This window comes from Ovis aries, chromosome 3 (genome assembly GCF_016772045.2).
Source record: "Ovis aries strain OAR_USU_Benz2616 breed Rambouillet chromosome 3, ARS-UI_Ramb_v3.0, whole genome shotgun sequence".
Lineage (NCBI taxonomy): Eukaryota > Metazoa > Chordata > Mammalia > Artiodactyla > Bovidae > Ovis > Ovis aries.
The window spans coordinates 162,478,938-162,495,398 of NC_056056.1; the positions used below are offsets into that span (position 1 = coordinate 162,478,938).

General features: G+C 53.7%; 1 protein-coding gene and 1 non-coding gene across 3 annotated transcripts in view; one reads left to right on the plus strand and one right to left on the minus strand.

Moving 5' to 3' along the window:
- Positions 1-10,886, minus strand: part of LRP1 (LDL receptor related protein 1) — a 79,886-nt gene extending 69,000 nt beyond the window's left edge. For both annotated transcript variants that reach the window (XM_027967567.3, XM_027967566.3), the window contains exons 1-2: positions 10,343-10,886; positions 1,790-1,912 (exon numbers count right to left, since the gene is read on the minus strand). In XM_027967567.3, coding sequence (XP_027823368.2) covers positions 1,790-1,912; positions 10,343-10,409 — 190 coding nt within the window. In that variant the 5' untranslated portion in view covers positions 10,410-10,886. The remainder of the gene's footprint in view (positions 1-1,789; positions 1,913-10,342) is intronic.
- Positions 10,887-15,592: 4,706 nt separating this feature from the next.
- On the plus strand, positions 15,593-15,665 carry TRNAG-CCC (transfer RNA glycine (anticodon CCC)). Its single transcript has one exon. It is a non-coding gene; the product is annotated as a tRNA-Gly (tRNA).
- Positions 15,666-16,461: the final 796 nt, after the last annotated feature.

The window sequence follows — 16,461 nt, forward strand, 5'->3', positions numbered from 1 at the left end:
CCCCTCTATGGGAAGGAGGAGTCTTGACCACCCGACCACCGGGAAAGTTCCTATTTGGACCTTTTTTTGAATGTAGCTACTAGAAAATTTCAAAATTGAAACGCATGCTTTCCATTATATTTTTATGCAACACACTATGCTAGACCTCCACCCCAGAGCAGCCTGCCTGATGGAGGACTTTGGGAACTGTCAAAGGTTGTGGCCCGCTGGTGATGTCTCCACTTTCCTTGTTGCCCAAGAAGATGGGCTGCAGGGAGGATGGGACAGAGCTCTTCAGGGGATCCTAAGGAGGCCAGGATCTAGGACACTGGCAGAGCCTGTGGGCTGGTAGACAGATCACTGGCCATGGGTTTCCAAGCCCAGACAAGATGTAAGAAGGTGCTTGCATGCAAGCACATCTGTCTGCCTGTGCTGGGGAGGAGTCACATGCAGAGGTAGGGGAGGTGTGTACCATGGAGCACAGTGGTGTGGAGTGAGGTGAATCTATAAATCTCCACGTGTGCCGGTGCTGCCGGCCTCAGTATGTACATTTCCAGGTCCTCTTGGGAGCAAGTCTGGGTCTGTGTGTGAGTGTCTGGGGCATCTGTCTGCGTGCAGGTTATGTCTCTGTATCCTCGTTTCAGAATGGTGACTCTGCATGGCTGCGAGAATGTGTTTGTGCCAGCGTGTGCCTCTGTGTGTGTATGTCGGCAGGGTAGGGGGAGTGAGTCAGGCCCCGGGAGCAGCTAAGTGTGAGTGTGATGGGTCTAGGAATGTGCACGAGTGGGGACAGTGAGGGGATATGTATATCTGCATCTAACTAAAGGATGGATAAAAAGAGCCAGATCTGGCCCCTCTGCATGGCTTTCTTGATCTTCAACACCAAACACTGGGGTCCGAAAAGTGGGGCATAAAGGTGGCCTGAGACGAGCAGACACTCCAGGCTGAGCCACCATAGAAACGCTTGTAGAATGTCCCTGGATCCCACACCTCCAGAGCAGGGTATCAAGGTGAGGCAGAGAGAACTAGTGGTTTCCTTTTCTGGCCCTAAAATTACCGCTAATAATTATGAGTGAGGGTGTGGAGATGGGGCTGGGACATGATAAACCCCAACAGAGAACGGAGAAAGACCTAAGAATGCAGGGTCCCCAGACCCCTGCCCAGACTACCCCAGCAAGGGAGAGGCTCTGAAGGCGGAGACTTTGCCAGCTGCCCAGGACTCCAGGGTCCCGCCAGCAAGTTCTCCACCCCCCACTGGCAGGGTAAAGGCTGGGTGGGGACCTTTCTCCCAGTTTAAACAGCTGCCTCTGATTACACCACTTACTGAGGGTAGGGGGAGGGAGGAGGGCGGGAAATGCTCAGGGGTGGGGCTTCTGGTACAGAGATTGAGCCAGAGCCAGTGGCCTTTGGCCTGGGAACCTGAGGACAGGAAGGGGACCCAGCAAGGCCCAGGGGCACCCATCAAGGATCAGGAGGCTCAGAGGTGGGAAGAAGCGGAAGGAGCCAGAAAGAAGGGAGGGGAACCTTCCAGCAAAGCTGTCAGCCCAGAGAATATGGTCTCAGGGAGGCTGGGGTTGGGGGCGGGTACAGCAGCTGAGGAAGCTCATTTTTGAGCATACCAAACACCTGGCCGGGCTCTTTGAAGAGCAGGGGGAGGACAGTTGGACAGTTTTAGCTGTGTCATGTACAAACAATCACAGAGCAAGGTCCACACCAGGCTCAAGCTCAACTGTCTTCATCGTAGACTGCTGGGCCAAAAGGAAAAGGGAAAAATCAGCGATGGGGGTAGGGATTTAGAAAAGGTACTTACAAATCTCGGGAGCCTCGTCAGATCCATCCGGGCAGTCCCTCTCACCATCACACCGCCAGCCTTTTGAGATGCAGGTGATCTGGTCTCTGCAGGCAAATTGCTTGGGGCTGCAAGTCTTAGGGACTAGGGCCAAGGGAAGAAAACAGGGGTGTGAATAGGGGTGGAGGCCGCTCTACAGTCTGAAAGCCCTCAAGGGTTCCTCCTCCTTCTTCAGGCAGTAGCAGTCTCCATCCGGCCCAGGCTCTAACCCAAGCTTCATGTGTGGAGCAGGGGTGGGAGGGAGGGGCTGGGGGTCACTTCTGAACACTGTGTACCTGAGATGGGGGAGGGGAAGGACGCAGGAAGCACACTGCTGCCGCCTGACTGACTCCTGTAGGCTGCCCATTGGGTGTGTGCTCTCCCAGCTCTCAGGACCAAAGCCCTTGTGTTCTCTGATACTCTGGTCAGACCACAGCAGCCTCCACTCTGCTGACTGAGAGTGATGGGGCATTTAGGTTTTTGACAGGTTTTCTCTTTATCTTCTCCATCCCACTAGAGGTCCAGAGCTGGTCTTTACTAACCTCTCTGCTCCTTCACCCTCTGGGACACTCCTGGTCCTTGGAACACATCACCCCACACATCTCCAACTCCTAACCACCAGGCCCTCCCCAGACGGGACGTGTGTTTGGGGTGCCCTTGGCACATGGGTGTCTCAGAGATGGCATCAACAGAGGAGTTCTGCCTCCACATCCATTCTCTAAACAGTCTCCCTTGCGGATGCCCTCAGAGTTAATAGGTACCTAAGACTGCTCAAGCCGACAGGGCTGGAGAGCCGAGGCAGGGGGATGGCTGGGGTGACCTGCAGGAGCTGGTTTCAGACCAGCCAACCCAAGAAGTTCCTATATCCAGGACCTCTTCTTTGCCCTAATCCCTCACCCCACCATCTGCTCTCTACACCCACCCCATTCTCTTACCTCATTCTCCAGGGATGAATTAAACATGGTAACACTAACTCTCATTGTTACCTCAGTATGTGCCGGGAAGTGTGATCAACCAGTTCTTTCCATATATCATCGCATTCAATCCTCTCCACAATATGACAAATTAGGTACGAGTAATACTATTTCCCAGATGAGGAAACCCAGCCTCAGAGGATGTGGGGTCACACAGCAGCCAAATGTCGCAATCAGGACTTAGACCGGTTTAGCCGACTCTAAGCTGTGAAGCAGCCAGTTGACACCAGGCTCCCCATTTCCACTGAGAGGTCTTCAGGCGCTATTCCTCCCAACCCTGTCAGCATGTCCTCCTCGGGAGGGAGGCAAGCCCCACCTCCTTCACTGCTGCCCCCCAGTCTCCCAGCCCTGCATTGCCTCTTCCTCGATCTGCGTCCATCCCGTTTCTCTTCGGCTGTCATGCACCAGAGCCCAGCTCTGTGCCAGGCAGTAAATGAGGCACTGGGGTGCCCAGGAGGGGTGGGGTGGCCCCTCAGGAGCCATGGCGCCCCAGGAAGACCGCAGGGCAGAGTGAGCTCAGGGCTGGGACGGAGCAGAAGAAAGTGTGCCGGGGCTCTGAGCAGGGAGGGATGGGCTCTGAGGAGAGCCACACTGGGAAGACGTCCTCCCCTCAACCCCCGCCTCTGGCAGCGGGGACTGCACTCAGGCCGCCGGCCAGGGTGAGAGCCAAGTTCAGGAAACACATCAAGGATGGCCTGGCTAGGCCCCCCACCCTGGAGCCCCCTCCCCTGCCCCCCCACCCTGAGCAGGGAATAAAGGCCCCTTGAGGAGGCGGATAATGCTGAGTTCATTGCCCCACTGGGCCAGCTGTGAGGTCTTCCCGGGAAACTGCTAGGCAGCCTAGTTAGCATGCCGGAGAACGGTCCTCTTCCCCTGGCTGGCCGAGATGGGCTGGGGTTGGCGGGGGAGAGCGGTGGTAGAGGGGGCTGGAATGGGATTCAGAGGCAGATGGGCTGTTTGGAGCCCAGACAGGTCCCCATGCCCATCCCTGCCCCCACCTGGATTTAGCAGTCCATGCCCCCACTCCTCGCCGGGTAGAACTCACAGCCCAGGCCCGAGGTCACTGGTTGGTCACTCCAATCTCCCCTCTATTCCACATCCCAGCCACGATCCCCCCCTGCTTTGGCCCTCACTTTCTCACTTTGTCCCCTTGCTGTCCCCCACCCCCATTTTTGGCCTGAGCTCGACAGAGGAAACAGCAGCTGGCAAACTCCAAAAGCTGGAATGAGAGAGATTCACAAACCAGATGTGCTTTTGCGAGGGAGGGGAGTGGGGGATGGGGAGTGAAAGGAAGAGGAGCCCCTGAGGCCCTGGCCCACAGCAGACCCCTCCGGCCGGGGCGGGTGACTGGGCGCACACCAGGGCAGCACAAGGACCTAAGAGATGCAGGAAGCACTTCCTTTCTGTCAGGGATGGTGGAGAAAAGACCTGAGTTTGAAGGCTAAGGCCTGTCTTTGATTTCCTTCTTAGGGAAAGGGGAGGAAAGGAACAAATAACCTACTTTGGGGCAGTCTACACGGGCCAAGGGAAGCCTCATTTGGAGGTGGAGGGTGTTGCAGTGGGGGTGGGGTCGGAAACCTGTAATCTGCTTAGAGCCCGCAGCCAACCCCACTCCCCTCAGCTGCGCCTTCTGCGTCTGATGCCAGCACCCAGAAAACCCAGCTAGGTGGCCCCAGATGAGGGAACAACATGGCCCTACATTAGGGAGCAACTAGTGGCCTCCCCTGGCTCCCACCCCTTGGGAGATCTGGGGGTTCCTAAGGATATGAGCTAACACTTTTCAACATGGTGACTCTGCGTCAGCACCTGGGCTGAGACACTTTGTACATATTAACTCATTTAGATCCTCAAACCCTGTGACGTGGCTACGGTTGCAATCCCCATATACAGATGAGAAAACTGAGGCATAAAGCAATTAGTAACTGAACAGGCGACTTCTTACTGGCCATGACAGCGGCGCAGAAGGATGAAAAATGGGAATGGCAGGGTCCTCTGGCACCGGGAGTGGGGATGGGAATTACAGGAGGATGAAAAATGGGAATGGCAGGGTCCTCTAGCACTGGGAGTGGGGATGGGAATTACAGGAGGTGGCCCTGGCCTTCAAGGCTCCTCAGAGAGGGGAGACAGTGGAGAAGATGGCAAGGGATAAGAACAGGACAGCAGAGGGAAAAAGGAAGGAGGAGAGAACGACAGAGGGAGAGCGAGCGAGGCTGCAGAGAGAACACCAGGACACAGGGGCTGTCTGTTCTCAGCTTTGCCCGGAGATGAATGTGACCGCCATGCTAACTCTGGCCAACACCCCTGCACCCCCCCAAACCCAGGCACCCAGCCCAGCCACGGCCCCCAGGGCCACCAAGCTGGAGCCGGAACAGGAGGTGTCGGGTTGGGTGTGCACCCAGACACAACACGGACCCCACTGCCCTGCTTGAGCTTTGGCTGTGTCCTGTCCCATCCTGAGGCCTTGGGGAGAGGGTGGGGAAGGGTGGCAAGGGTGCCTGAGCAGAGAAGGGAGGGCAACAAGCAAGTAGAGCCCTGAGGGAGACTTCTAGAGGAGGGGACCCATCGTTTGATCCCTCGGGAGCAGAGACGGAGAGGAAGAGAGGGGGGTGAGATTTCCTAAAGACCCAGGAGACCTGAGGCAGGGTGAGGGTGAAGGAGAACCCTGAGGCCCTTTGCAAGAGCAGACACAGCAGAGGGAGAGACAGGCTGTGTACGGGGGATGTTTTCTAAAAGGAACCACATGATAAAGCTAAGGGGACAGAGGAGCCAGGGGGTGGCCAGGGAGTGTGGGGGGGTGGGGGCCAGAGCTTGCAGGAATCTAAACTTTCAAACATACGGGGGTGGGGCGGCAGGGGCCTCCCAGGCCCAAACCCAGAGCTTTTCACTGAATTTTATGTATTTTGGGTGTTACCCGGTGGCTCCTTCCCCGCAGCTCAGTGAGGCTCAGACACATTTTTGTCATTCCTGAGTCTGGGCCTCTGCTTTGCGGCCTGGACAGACAGACAGGATGGCTTGGGCTGCCGGGGGGAGGGGGATGGTCTCCCCCTCCATCCTGAGTCAATATTGACTCAGTGGGACATTAGCCTGACCTCCCCACCATCTTTTCCTCCATGCTCCCCCCCCCACCCCCGCAAGTAAAGTCCAGACCCCTTAAATGCCTCCAGAGGTCAGCATATCTCTCACCAGGCCTTCAGAAGCCCTCTTCACCTACCCCCAACCCCCTGCACACACAGCCATAGAAATAAAAGCTCTAAGCTCCTGACCAAGTCCCCACACCTCTCTCCAGTTCTCAAGTCACGAGGAAGTTCTGCCAGAAGTCTAACTTCCCTCCGCCTTTCTGAATTATCTGCATTCTCCCTCTTATTCAACCCACAAAGGGTATCAAGTTCCCTTCTTCCAGAAACATTCTCTCCCAAATTAGTGGAGGGGGAAAAAGAGAGAGGAACTTGGAAGAAAGTGGAGGGAGAACTTTTACTGCCGAAATGGAGATTCCCAGTTTGGCCTGAGATGGGAATAACAACTCCAAAATGGAGAGCACGGGGGAGAGCCCAGGAGAGATTTCTGCTCCCAGATAGCTTTTGGGATACCAAGAGGCCTGGATGGAGGTGGATGGAGACAGGCAGAGACAAAGCATGACACAGAGACTGAGAGAGACTGGACAGAGAATGCCACAACAGGAGGAGAGAGGATGAGATAAGGGAGATTAGCTAGGAGAATGAGAGACAGAGGTTCTTGGAGGCCAAGACAGCACATACCAATGATAGACAGAGGAAAAAACCTAGGAAGAGGGTCTCAGCCCAGAGGTTGCCAAGATAATGGCACAGCTGTCTTGGGATGAACCTGGAGAAAAACATCCCTGAGATTCAGGGTGGGGAAGCATGTATCTTTACTCAGGCAAGTGGAGTCCCGGCCCTACCACTGTCTGACCCCAGGCAAACTCAGAATAGGGGCCATTGCCTCCCACAGAATTGGGAGGGTGGTAGGAAGGAAGATGGAAGCTCTTCAACGGGAAGGCCAAGGCCTCAGAGAGACCCTCATCTCCCCTGTGGTGCAAGAGGGGTAAATGCTGCCCTCCACTGTCCCTTGCCTCTTTCCCAGGGAGGCTTTACACTGGGGCCTGGGGCCACTGCACCGGAAGCAATCCCAGAGTCAACTACTTCCTTCTCCAAACAATGTGGGATCCTGTTAAAAACTGGGCTGAAATATGGGACTGAACACAGTGGGGTGGGCTGAGATGCTCCAAACACACCCAGCACACAGTTCCACCAGGTCAGGGACCCTTGCATGGTCCCACTGCATTCAGATTGCCCAAGGGTGAGGAGCCCGCTTCAAGAGCTGGAGGACTTGAATGCTGGAGAGCTCACAGAGGGCTGGGGGCTGGGGCTGAGAGGAGGCTACTGAGGCGGGTAATAAGCCTTAAGCTTGGGGTTTTGATATGCAAAGGCTGAGGCTACAGCAGGAGGAAAGAAAGTTAGACTAGGTAAGGAAGGGCTTCCCAAAGGAGTTTTGAAAAGTCGGGGTTGGGAGGGGGATTTGGACAGGATCTGGCTCTGGCCAGCGCCCCTCCTGCCCCTCCTGCCCCTCCTGCCTCTCCCGCCCGGCTGACATCCTTAAGAGGCCCAGTGATGGGGAGTGGCTGGGGGGAAAATAATAGAGAAAATGGAGGAACGGGGGTGGCTAAGATTGGGAGAAAAGGAAGTTTTGAGAAGCAGCCTCAAACATCAAAATATACCTCCATCCCCAAATCAATGTCCTCACGTCCCTGGTTTAAAAGACAAGGGTGAGGGGAGATAATCAGGCATCTGGGTCTGACCAGGGGAGAAAGGAGTTTGGAACCATTTCTCACAGAGCCAGGAAGCTCAGCCTCATAACTAAGTTCACTGTCCAGCTTGTCTGATAACAGGTAATATACTGGCTCAAGGGGGTATGTGGAGATGGGTAGGAGACAGGGAGGCAGCCAGCCCTCCCCACTACAAAAGTTTCCTAATCTCAGCAGAGACCTCAATGATCTCTCTTCTCACTCTCCAGCCCATCTGTTTCTCCAGCCTCCCAGGAAGCAAGTAGACCCAGTTCTGTCTACTAGCGAGGAGTGACATCGCTCCCCAAAGAGAAGGGGACCCTGGGGATTGGGTTCAGGCACAACAGAGAAGGCGGAAGTGCTGGAGAAGGACCTAGGGCTGCTCCCCTGAAGGCAAAGCAGCAGGGTCCATGCGAGCCAGCAGCAGGAAGGAAGGTTAGACACTGAGGGAGGTAAGCTGGAGCCAGGACATGCCCTTCTCTGGGAATCGAAGGAGAAAGTTCTGTGTCTGTGGGCCCCAGGCATGAGGGCAAGGGTAGGATATAGGAACCCCTGGGCGGTCCTGGACGACATTGGCCCTACAGGTCTGTGCAGTCTCCCTTTCCCACTCCCCATTCTCACTCTGGATGAGTCATATTCCCACCCCAAAGGTGAGAGCAGTAATGTGAGTTTGGGGAGGGGTCCTCTCCCTAGAGGCGTCTCTGGTGGCTCATCGGTGACTACTTCGCCTGCAATGCAGGAGATGCAGATTCGATCCCTAGGTCCGGAAGAGCCCCTGGAGGAGGAAATGGCAACCCACTCCAGTATCCTTGCTGGGAAAATCCCATAGACACAGGAGCCTGGCAGGTTACAGTCTGTGGGGTCTCAGAGTTGCCCAGGACTTTGGATAGAGTTTGGCTTGAGCTGGGGTTACAGCTGTGGGCTGGGTGGAAACTTACAAAAGGGTGGGAGACCATTAAGGAAAACATGTCCCGTCTCCTTCCTCCACTCACCACCCACCAACTTGGTGGGGTAATTACCTGAGGGGTGAAGCTCCCTGGGGCCATTCCTGACTGGGCTGGGGCCCTTGTCTACTTTCCACAGAGACCCCCTCTTCTTTCTGCCTAACTCCATCCTCCTTCCATCATGGGGCTCTTGATGTGTCACTCTTTCTCTCTTAAAATGCTTTTCTATCCCTTCCAGATCTCTCTGCCTCAGTTTCCCCTCTCACTTAACAGGATTAAGAACAAGAGGAAACAACACCCATAACTGAGGAAATCACAGGCAAGGGCTGGTGGTCTGAAGGGTATTCCGGGTACAGCTTCTTTCCTCTTCTCCATGAGGGGTGAGTGGTAGGTGGACAGAGTCCCCAAGATGGTATAATTGAGAGCTACTGAATATACTGTCCTATATATTTCCTGTCCCCCAACACCCCTCCCAGCTGAAGCAAGTTGCGGGGAGGGGAAGAGTTAATCCAGTGTCAGAGAAAAACTTTCCCAATCCCAATCTGGCAGAATTGAGAAGATGGAGGAGGGGTGCACAATGGTATTGGGTGCAGATTTTTTTTCCTGAATGAGAAGATTAAAGTGACGGGAATGGATCAGATCCCACCCCTACTCAAATCAGGGGCCCAGCCCAGCCCAACCCCATGACCCCAGCCCAAATCTTGAGCAAGACTTGAACCAGTGACTCACAAGTAAGAGGGAAAATAGCTGACACTAAAAAAAAACCAAGAGGGCACCTCTTTCTCCAAAAGGACACAGTTCTTGCCCAAAGCTAACTGCAATATACAAAGTGTGTGTGTACGAGGGGAGGAGGGGAAGTGGTGGAGAGAAATAAATACATCTACCTAAGGAGCAGGGAATTAGGGGTGGGGGCATGACATAACCCCCATCCAACCTCCAGCTCTCCTTCTAGTCCAAACTGTGATCAAGCCAGAAGTCAGGGAGAGAGCAGCCTTCTTCCACCCTCCCACTTCAGCATTCCAGGCCATTCTCCAGTCCCCTTCCCCAATGATGACATCTGACGTTTTTTCATCTCAAAGCTCCCAGGAATTAAGAAGGAAAATTCAAAGTCATATAGCTTCGCCTGCCCCCACCCGCTACACCCCCCAGTACAGCTCTTTCCAGGCTACTGACAGAGGCCCTGAGAGGGGGAAGTGCTCATTTCGGAACCCAGACTGGCAGCCTGCTAAATCCTGGACTCAGGCCTCCAAGCCTGGTCTCCAAGGGCCCAGATTCCACACCCAAGCAGGGGGCCTTCCCGTGGCCCTCCCTCTCCCGACCCAAAGCCAGTCCCCGTCTAGCCTACCCTCTGCCCAGCAGGGCACCCGACCCGGCTCTCCCTTCCAGATTCAGAGGCCACAGCAAAAGGACCCCCGCCCCCTTTTGCAGCCAGTACATTGCAAATCCGGATTCCTTTACAATTTAGATGGGGGTGGGGGGGGTAGAGGATGTAGGGGAGGCAGAGGCCCTCCCCGAACAGAGATAGGAGAAGGCCTCTAGATCCCAGGATCAGAAAAAGGGGGGTCCCTCTTCTCCCTTCCCAGGCCTCTGGTCTTTGTTTGGGCTGAGGGGGGGTCCCCAGAAGCATCATTTGCCCAAGGCCCCCATCCTCCAAATTGGACCCCCATCCCCGCCCCCAGCTGGGCCGCTGCAGTGTCAGCTGGACTGGGATAACAAAAGGCACCCCCTCCCGCGACTCCCTTTCCCATCCGAACGCAGGAGTGGGGGCTGGGGAGTGAGTGTCCCCAAGGGTCCAAGGGGGCCGCGGAATCTCACTCACCGTCGACAGCGGCCGCGACCAGAGCAGAGAGCAGGGGCAGCAACAGCAGCAGCGGCGGGGTCAGCATGGTGTGGGCTGATGCCAGCAGCAGCCCCTCTCCTCTGGTCCTGTTACTTCTCGCCGTCGCCCCCCCCAATTGGGGGGCCCCCCTTTTTCCTCCTCCCTCCCTTCTCCTCTATTCTTATCCTATCCTTCAGCAAAGCGCACCAGGGGCGTGGGTGAGGATGTAGAGTTCGGAGCCCCTTGGGGAGGGCCTGCAGACGGGGCTGCACTCTCTGTCCCCAAATCCAAACCCTTCACCCCCTGCTTTTCTCTTCGTTCCTCTTTTTCCCCCTCCCGGGGCGAAGCTCACAGCCCCATCTCCGAGCCGCCTCCGGCTGCAAAAATGCACAATTGGGAGGAGGCGGGGTGGGGGGTGGGGGGCGTGGACCGGGTGGGGGAGCCTTTGGAAGGGGCCTGATGGAGCTCTGGGGGCTCCCCTCGTTTCCGCCTCCTCAGTGCACGGGCCTGGAGCTCGCACCACTGTTCCCGGGACTGAGGTGCCGCGGGGCGGGCTGAGTTGGGGGGGGAGGAGAGGGAGGGGACCGGGAGAGGAGGGAGGGAGAAAAGGGGCGGGGAAAGAAAAAGCCGGGGCGGGGGGTAGAAAGAGCTACGCGGCAATCCTCCGAGTGCGCATGCGCTGATTTGGCGCGCTGCCCTGGGGAGGGGGAGTCAGAGGAGCGACAAGATTTGGAGCTCTGGCAAGCGGTCCGAGAGCGGGGGTTCCTGGGGCCCCGCTGGTTGGTTTTGGGCTTGGAGTGCCCATTCCCCTGACTGGGCCCTTCTGCCTGGCGCTCGAGAACTGAAGCGGCGAGAGGGATTGGGCAGGGGGCGAAGAGAGCTGAGCCGCTTGGCTTTGAAACTCGGTGTCTCGCCCTAGGATTTCAGGCCCCGTCTGGGGATCTAAGATCAGGAGGTGTGGACCGAGGCCTGATCTCCTGGGGGAACCCTGACTGTGACTCCCCTGCCTGGGGTGGAGGCGGGTTGGGGGCCGCCAGACCGTGGGGAAGATGCGGGGAGAGGCTGAGCTTTGATTTGGAGACATTGTCAGACCCGGACCGGGATTGGGGCCTGCGGCGGAGGGGGGCGGGGTGGGGGAGGGGCCGAGAAGGCCCGCCCCCACCTCGCTCCAGGGCTTGGCGTAAACAGGGGCACCCGCGGGGACACGCCGGAGCTTGTCCGCCTGCCTAGGGCTTGGGGATGGAGCCCACCTTAGCACCCGCCCTGTCCTGCTCGCCTGGCACTGGGCGCGGGAGGGGCAGGCCCTGGTTAGGAGGGCGGTGAGTCACCAGCGGGTGGGGCTGAGGAAGGTCCACCCGCTTCGTCCCAAGAGGTCGGGGCTCATTTATTTTTTTGTTTGGTGTTTTGTTTTTTTATACCTTCTGACTGGCTTCCCACCAAGTCGGGGTTTTAAATTCCGAGCAACGGGGATTTGGAATAAGATGAGGGACTCTTGGACCTCTGTTTCCAGGCCTCGAGTTCTTCTAAGGAGGTGTCTGCTGGGTCCCAGACCTTTGTCCTAGGCAGAGTCCACAAGGGACTCCTAGCTCGGGGTCCACGGGGCGCCGGGCGGCTCCCGGAGCCCAACACCGTGCTTCTGGCCGCTGCCCCCTTCTGGGCGGTGTTTTCCCGCTGTACTTCGGGTGTCTGACTTTCTGGTGTCTGGAAGTCGGAGTTCAGGGAGACAGCCAGCAATGCTGGCTGCCAGAAACTGACGTTAGAGTTGAGGGAGGCTTGCGCCACCCTTCTCCCTCTTAAAATTCTAGGCAAGGAAAGGCCCCACATCTTCACTCCAGTCGGGCCCTGGCAGAAAGCAGAGCAGCATGGAGGGCTTGTCTGCTGAGAGAAGCGACAGCCAGAGAAGAATCCAGAAACAGCTAGACCTTTCCTCCAAACCAGAGCTTCCTCCAGTCGAGCTTTGCTCAGGGCCAAGGCCACCTGCCTTTAGTCTCCCGGGCCGGAAACCTTAGGCTTTTTGCCAACCGGTCTTCTGGGCCTTTATCGATCTTACAAACCTGGGCTCAGGACTTACCATTTTTTCCTTTGAAATAGAGCTCAGATTTTTCCTCCGTTTCCACTGCCAGAGTTTCTCTCGGTCCGGGGTGGGGTCTTATTCATCCCTTCATCCAGACCTCATGGGCTAACACATGTAACATGGGTCACATGGCAGGAACTTACTAAAGGTTTTTAATGAACACCTACTAGGTTCCTTCTCCCAGAACCCCTTCCCCATATTGTCATCCAAGTAAAGTCAGATAGAAACAGAGTCCAGGGGACTTCCCTGATGGTCCAGTGGATAAGATTCTGAGCTCCCAATCCCTGGTCAGGGATCTAAGATCCCATACACTGCAACTACTGAGCCTGTGCACCACGACTAGAGAGCCCACACGCACTGCAGTTAGAGAAGCCCAAGCATTGCAGCCAGACCCAGCACCGCCCAAAGGGAAAAAGAAACAGACTTCAGGCAGCTTTGAAGGGAAAAAGCTAGCTGGAGTGAGCATACATAGCCTGAGAAGGTTGTGAGGGGGGCAGCCCTGTTTCTCAGCCCTCCCTGATACCTCTCTTATGCAGGTGAATCTTCCTGGAACTGCTTCCTCTGTTTCCTCCTGGCTGGGGAACCTCTATTGGGTGTCCATAGACAACAGAATGATCACATGTCAACTCTTCTTCCAGTCTTCTTCCAGAATCTGGCCTCAGTGAACATGTCTCACTTGTGAACCTCCCAGTCCCTGCTGTCTCCTGGATATGACTGTGTGTTTATTTTTATTAACTTTATATTGTAAATAATAATAATAATAATACTTAGTGGTTGCAGAACTCAAGAGTATACAAGGTGAAAAGTAAACTTGCCACACTTCATGCTCCCATTCTTCAGTCCCACTCTCAGAATAACCACTACTAAGAGTTTCCTGGGTCTCCTTCCAGGAGATTTTTCAAAAACCATAAACAGAATTCCCTGGTGGTCCAGTGGTTAGGATTCCATGCTTTCACTGCCGGAGGTCTGGGTTCAGTTCCTGGTTGGGGAACCAAGATACTGTAAGCTACTTGGTGCAGCCAAAATAAAATAATAAACAAATATAAATAAACATCTTTTAAAACTTCAAATCAGCTCATTAAGTATATACTGTTCTGGAACTTGCTTTTTCTCAATTACCTCATCTTGATCCCTTTCCCATTGTACACACACACCTAAGTCGCTCTTTACATGGACTCCTTGGGACCTCCTTCTTGGATACTCCATAGTCTACTGGGATTGTTGGGCACTCGGGTTATTTCCAATGTGTGAAGTACTGAGGTTGTCACTATAAGACGAGACTGTATATTTCTACCTAAGCCTTTACTTATACTCTTCTCTCAGCTCCTTCCTACTCTCCTCAGCAAGGCTCTCCTGTTATTCTCACTCTGCACATCTCTCTACCAAGCTTGCTCTGAAGACAACCTCAGTACCTAGAATTTGGCACTTAATTTTGTGATTTTGTGTCTACCATCAGACCATAAACTCCCTATGGGCAGGTATCATGTCCCTTTACTTATTTGTATCCACACAGTGTTAGGACCTCTTGATTGTTAGGTTGGTGAACTTACAGGAGTGTTAGGGGTAGCGGTGTCTGCACTGGTAAAGGAGACCATCATGATTACCATCAAATGGGATGTGACTGTAAGAATTGTCTCCGTATTTCTCCTATAGCACCCATTATGCGATCGCTCTCTGCCTCGACTTCTTCTCTTTCTCCCCACTTCTGCTCTAAAGAAGCTTTTTCCATCTTCACATCCTTGGGTTGGAATTATAACCAAAGAGGGGAAACCACAGAGGAATTCTGTGCAATCTATGATCAGGTTATCAAGAATGGTGACAGCAGGCAAAGAAATTGGTGGAGAGAATACCTCGTTTTCTTGGGATCTCCCAGCAGATTATTAAACGTGTCCCTTTCCTTCCCTGGTGGCTCAGAGGGTAAAGCATCTGCCTGCAATGTGGGAGACCCGGGTTCGATCCCTGGGTCAGGGAAGATCCCCTGGAGAAGGAAATGGCAACCTACTCCAGTATTCTTGCCTGGAGAATCCCATGGATGGAGGAGCCTGATAGGCTACAGTCCGTGGGGTTGCAAAGAGTTGGACATGACGGAGCTACTTCACTTTCCTTTCCACTTTCCTTTTCCTGAGTGTAACAGGCACTGAGAAAGGGACATTAAGAGGGCAGCCCTGGAATTGAATGTCAGGCCAGAGGCTGGCACCACCTAGCGGTCAGATAAAGAAGTGTAAACAGGAAAAATGGGAAGGGTTTGTTGGAAGATGGGAAGAGAACCAAGATTGAGTACTTTCCATATACCAAGACCAGGCAGTAGATTTTACATGGGTTATTTCACTTAAGTTTTACAACTACCTTGTGGCATAGGTGTTATTTTCAGTTTGTAGATATGGAAATAGTCTCAGAAAAGGCAGATTTGAGGAATCTGCCTCAAATCACAGTGTGGGTTGGAGCCCGGTTTCCTTTCATTTAAAAAACATTTATTAGGTACCTCATATGGGCTTCCCTGGTGGCTCAGAGGGTAAAGCATCTGCCTGCAATGCAGGAGATCTAGGTTCAATCCTTGGGTTGGGAAGATCCCCTGGAGAAGGAAATGGCAACCCACTCCAGTATTCTTGCCTGGAGAATCCCATGGATGGAGGAGCTTGGTGGGCTATAGTCCACGGGGTTGCAAAGAGTTGGACATGATTGAGTGACTTCGCTTTCATTTATGTGCCAGTTACATTGGTAGGCACTAGAGATGAGATGGAAACATGCAGTCTCAGCCTTCAAGGTGTGTGCAGGTTAATGGGGTTGAGCAACTAGATCACTGACAATTACAACAAAGGACCTTAATGCCTGGGATAAAGGCACATGGCACAGAGGGCCATGGGAACCAGGACAGGATACCAATCCCAGATAAGAGGGTCAAAGCAGGGCAGAGTGGATGATACCAGGCTATGTGTTGAAAGAGAGGAAGGAGATGGCCAACAATGACAGAAGGAAAGGGTGTTTTAGGCTGCAGGACAGGCAAAGACATGTAGGCATGAAGAAATTTGAAACTCTTAAGGCAAATGTGGTATGGTGGAAGCTTAAGGTACTTGTTGGGGGGAGATAATGGATGAAGTATCAGAGAGCCTAACCACAAAAGGTGATGTTAGCCACACTAAAGACTTATAATTTTTATCTGAAAGTAGCGGGGGGATTCCCTGGTGGTCCAGTGGTTAAGACTTTGCACTCCCAATACAGGGGGCCTGGGTTCGATTCCTGGTCGGGGAACTAAATCCCACGTGCCACAACGAAGACTCCATGCAACCAAATAAATAAAAAATAAATATTAAAAATAAATGAAAGTAGAGGGGAACCAGGTGAGAAATTGAATGAAGCCCTTAATGCACCAGCCCCAGAACTGAATAGGAAGAGGATTCCAGGCTAAAGAGGCAGGATCAAATATATTAATTTGCTTATCATGTTGGCCTAGAGAATAGTAACAGAGCAACAGGGAAAGCTGGGTCTAGAAACTGTGGCTCACATTAGAATGTTCTCAAGTTTTCAGATTTTGGCAGCACATTTAAATCAACTGGGGAGCTTTTAAAATCCCAATGCTAACAGAAAGATAAAGATAAAAACAATTCCTCAATGCCAGAGGACTTTACTACTTGACTTTGAGACTTGCAGGCTATGATAATCAAGACACTATAGTTCTGGGATGAGGTCTGACAAACAGTTCCATGGGATAGAATAGAGAGCCAGAAATAGACTAACAAACTTAAAGGTCGTTTAATCCTTTCTTAAATTTGGCTTGTGCTGGGTCTCAGTTGTGGCACACGAGGTCTTCGATCTTTGCTGCAGCATATGTTGCAGTGTGCAAACTCTTAGTTGGCCTGTGGGATCTAGTTTCTCAATCAGAGATCAAATCCAGTTCCCCTGCGTTGGGAGCTGGAGCATTAGCCACTGGACCACTGGACCAGGGAAGTCCCACAGGTCATTTAATCTTGATGAAGATGTCAGAGCAATCCACTGGGGAAAGGAATATCTTTTCAGCAAACTGTGCTGGAACAATAAGTGAATCACG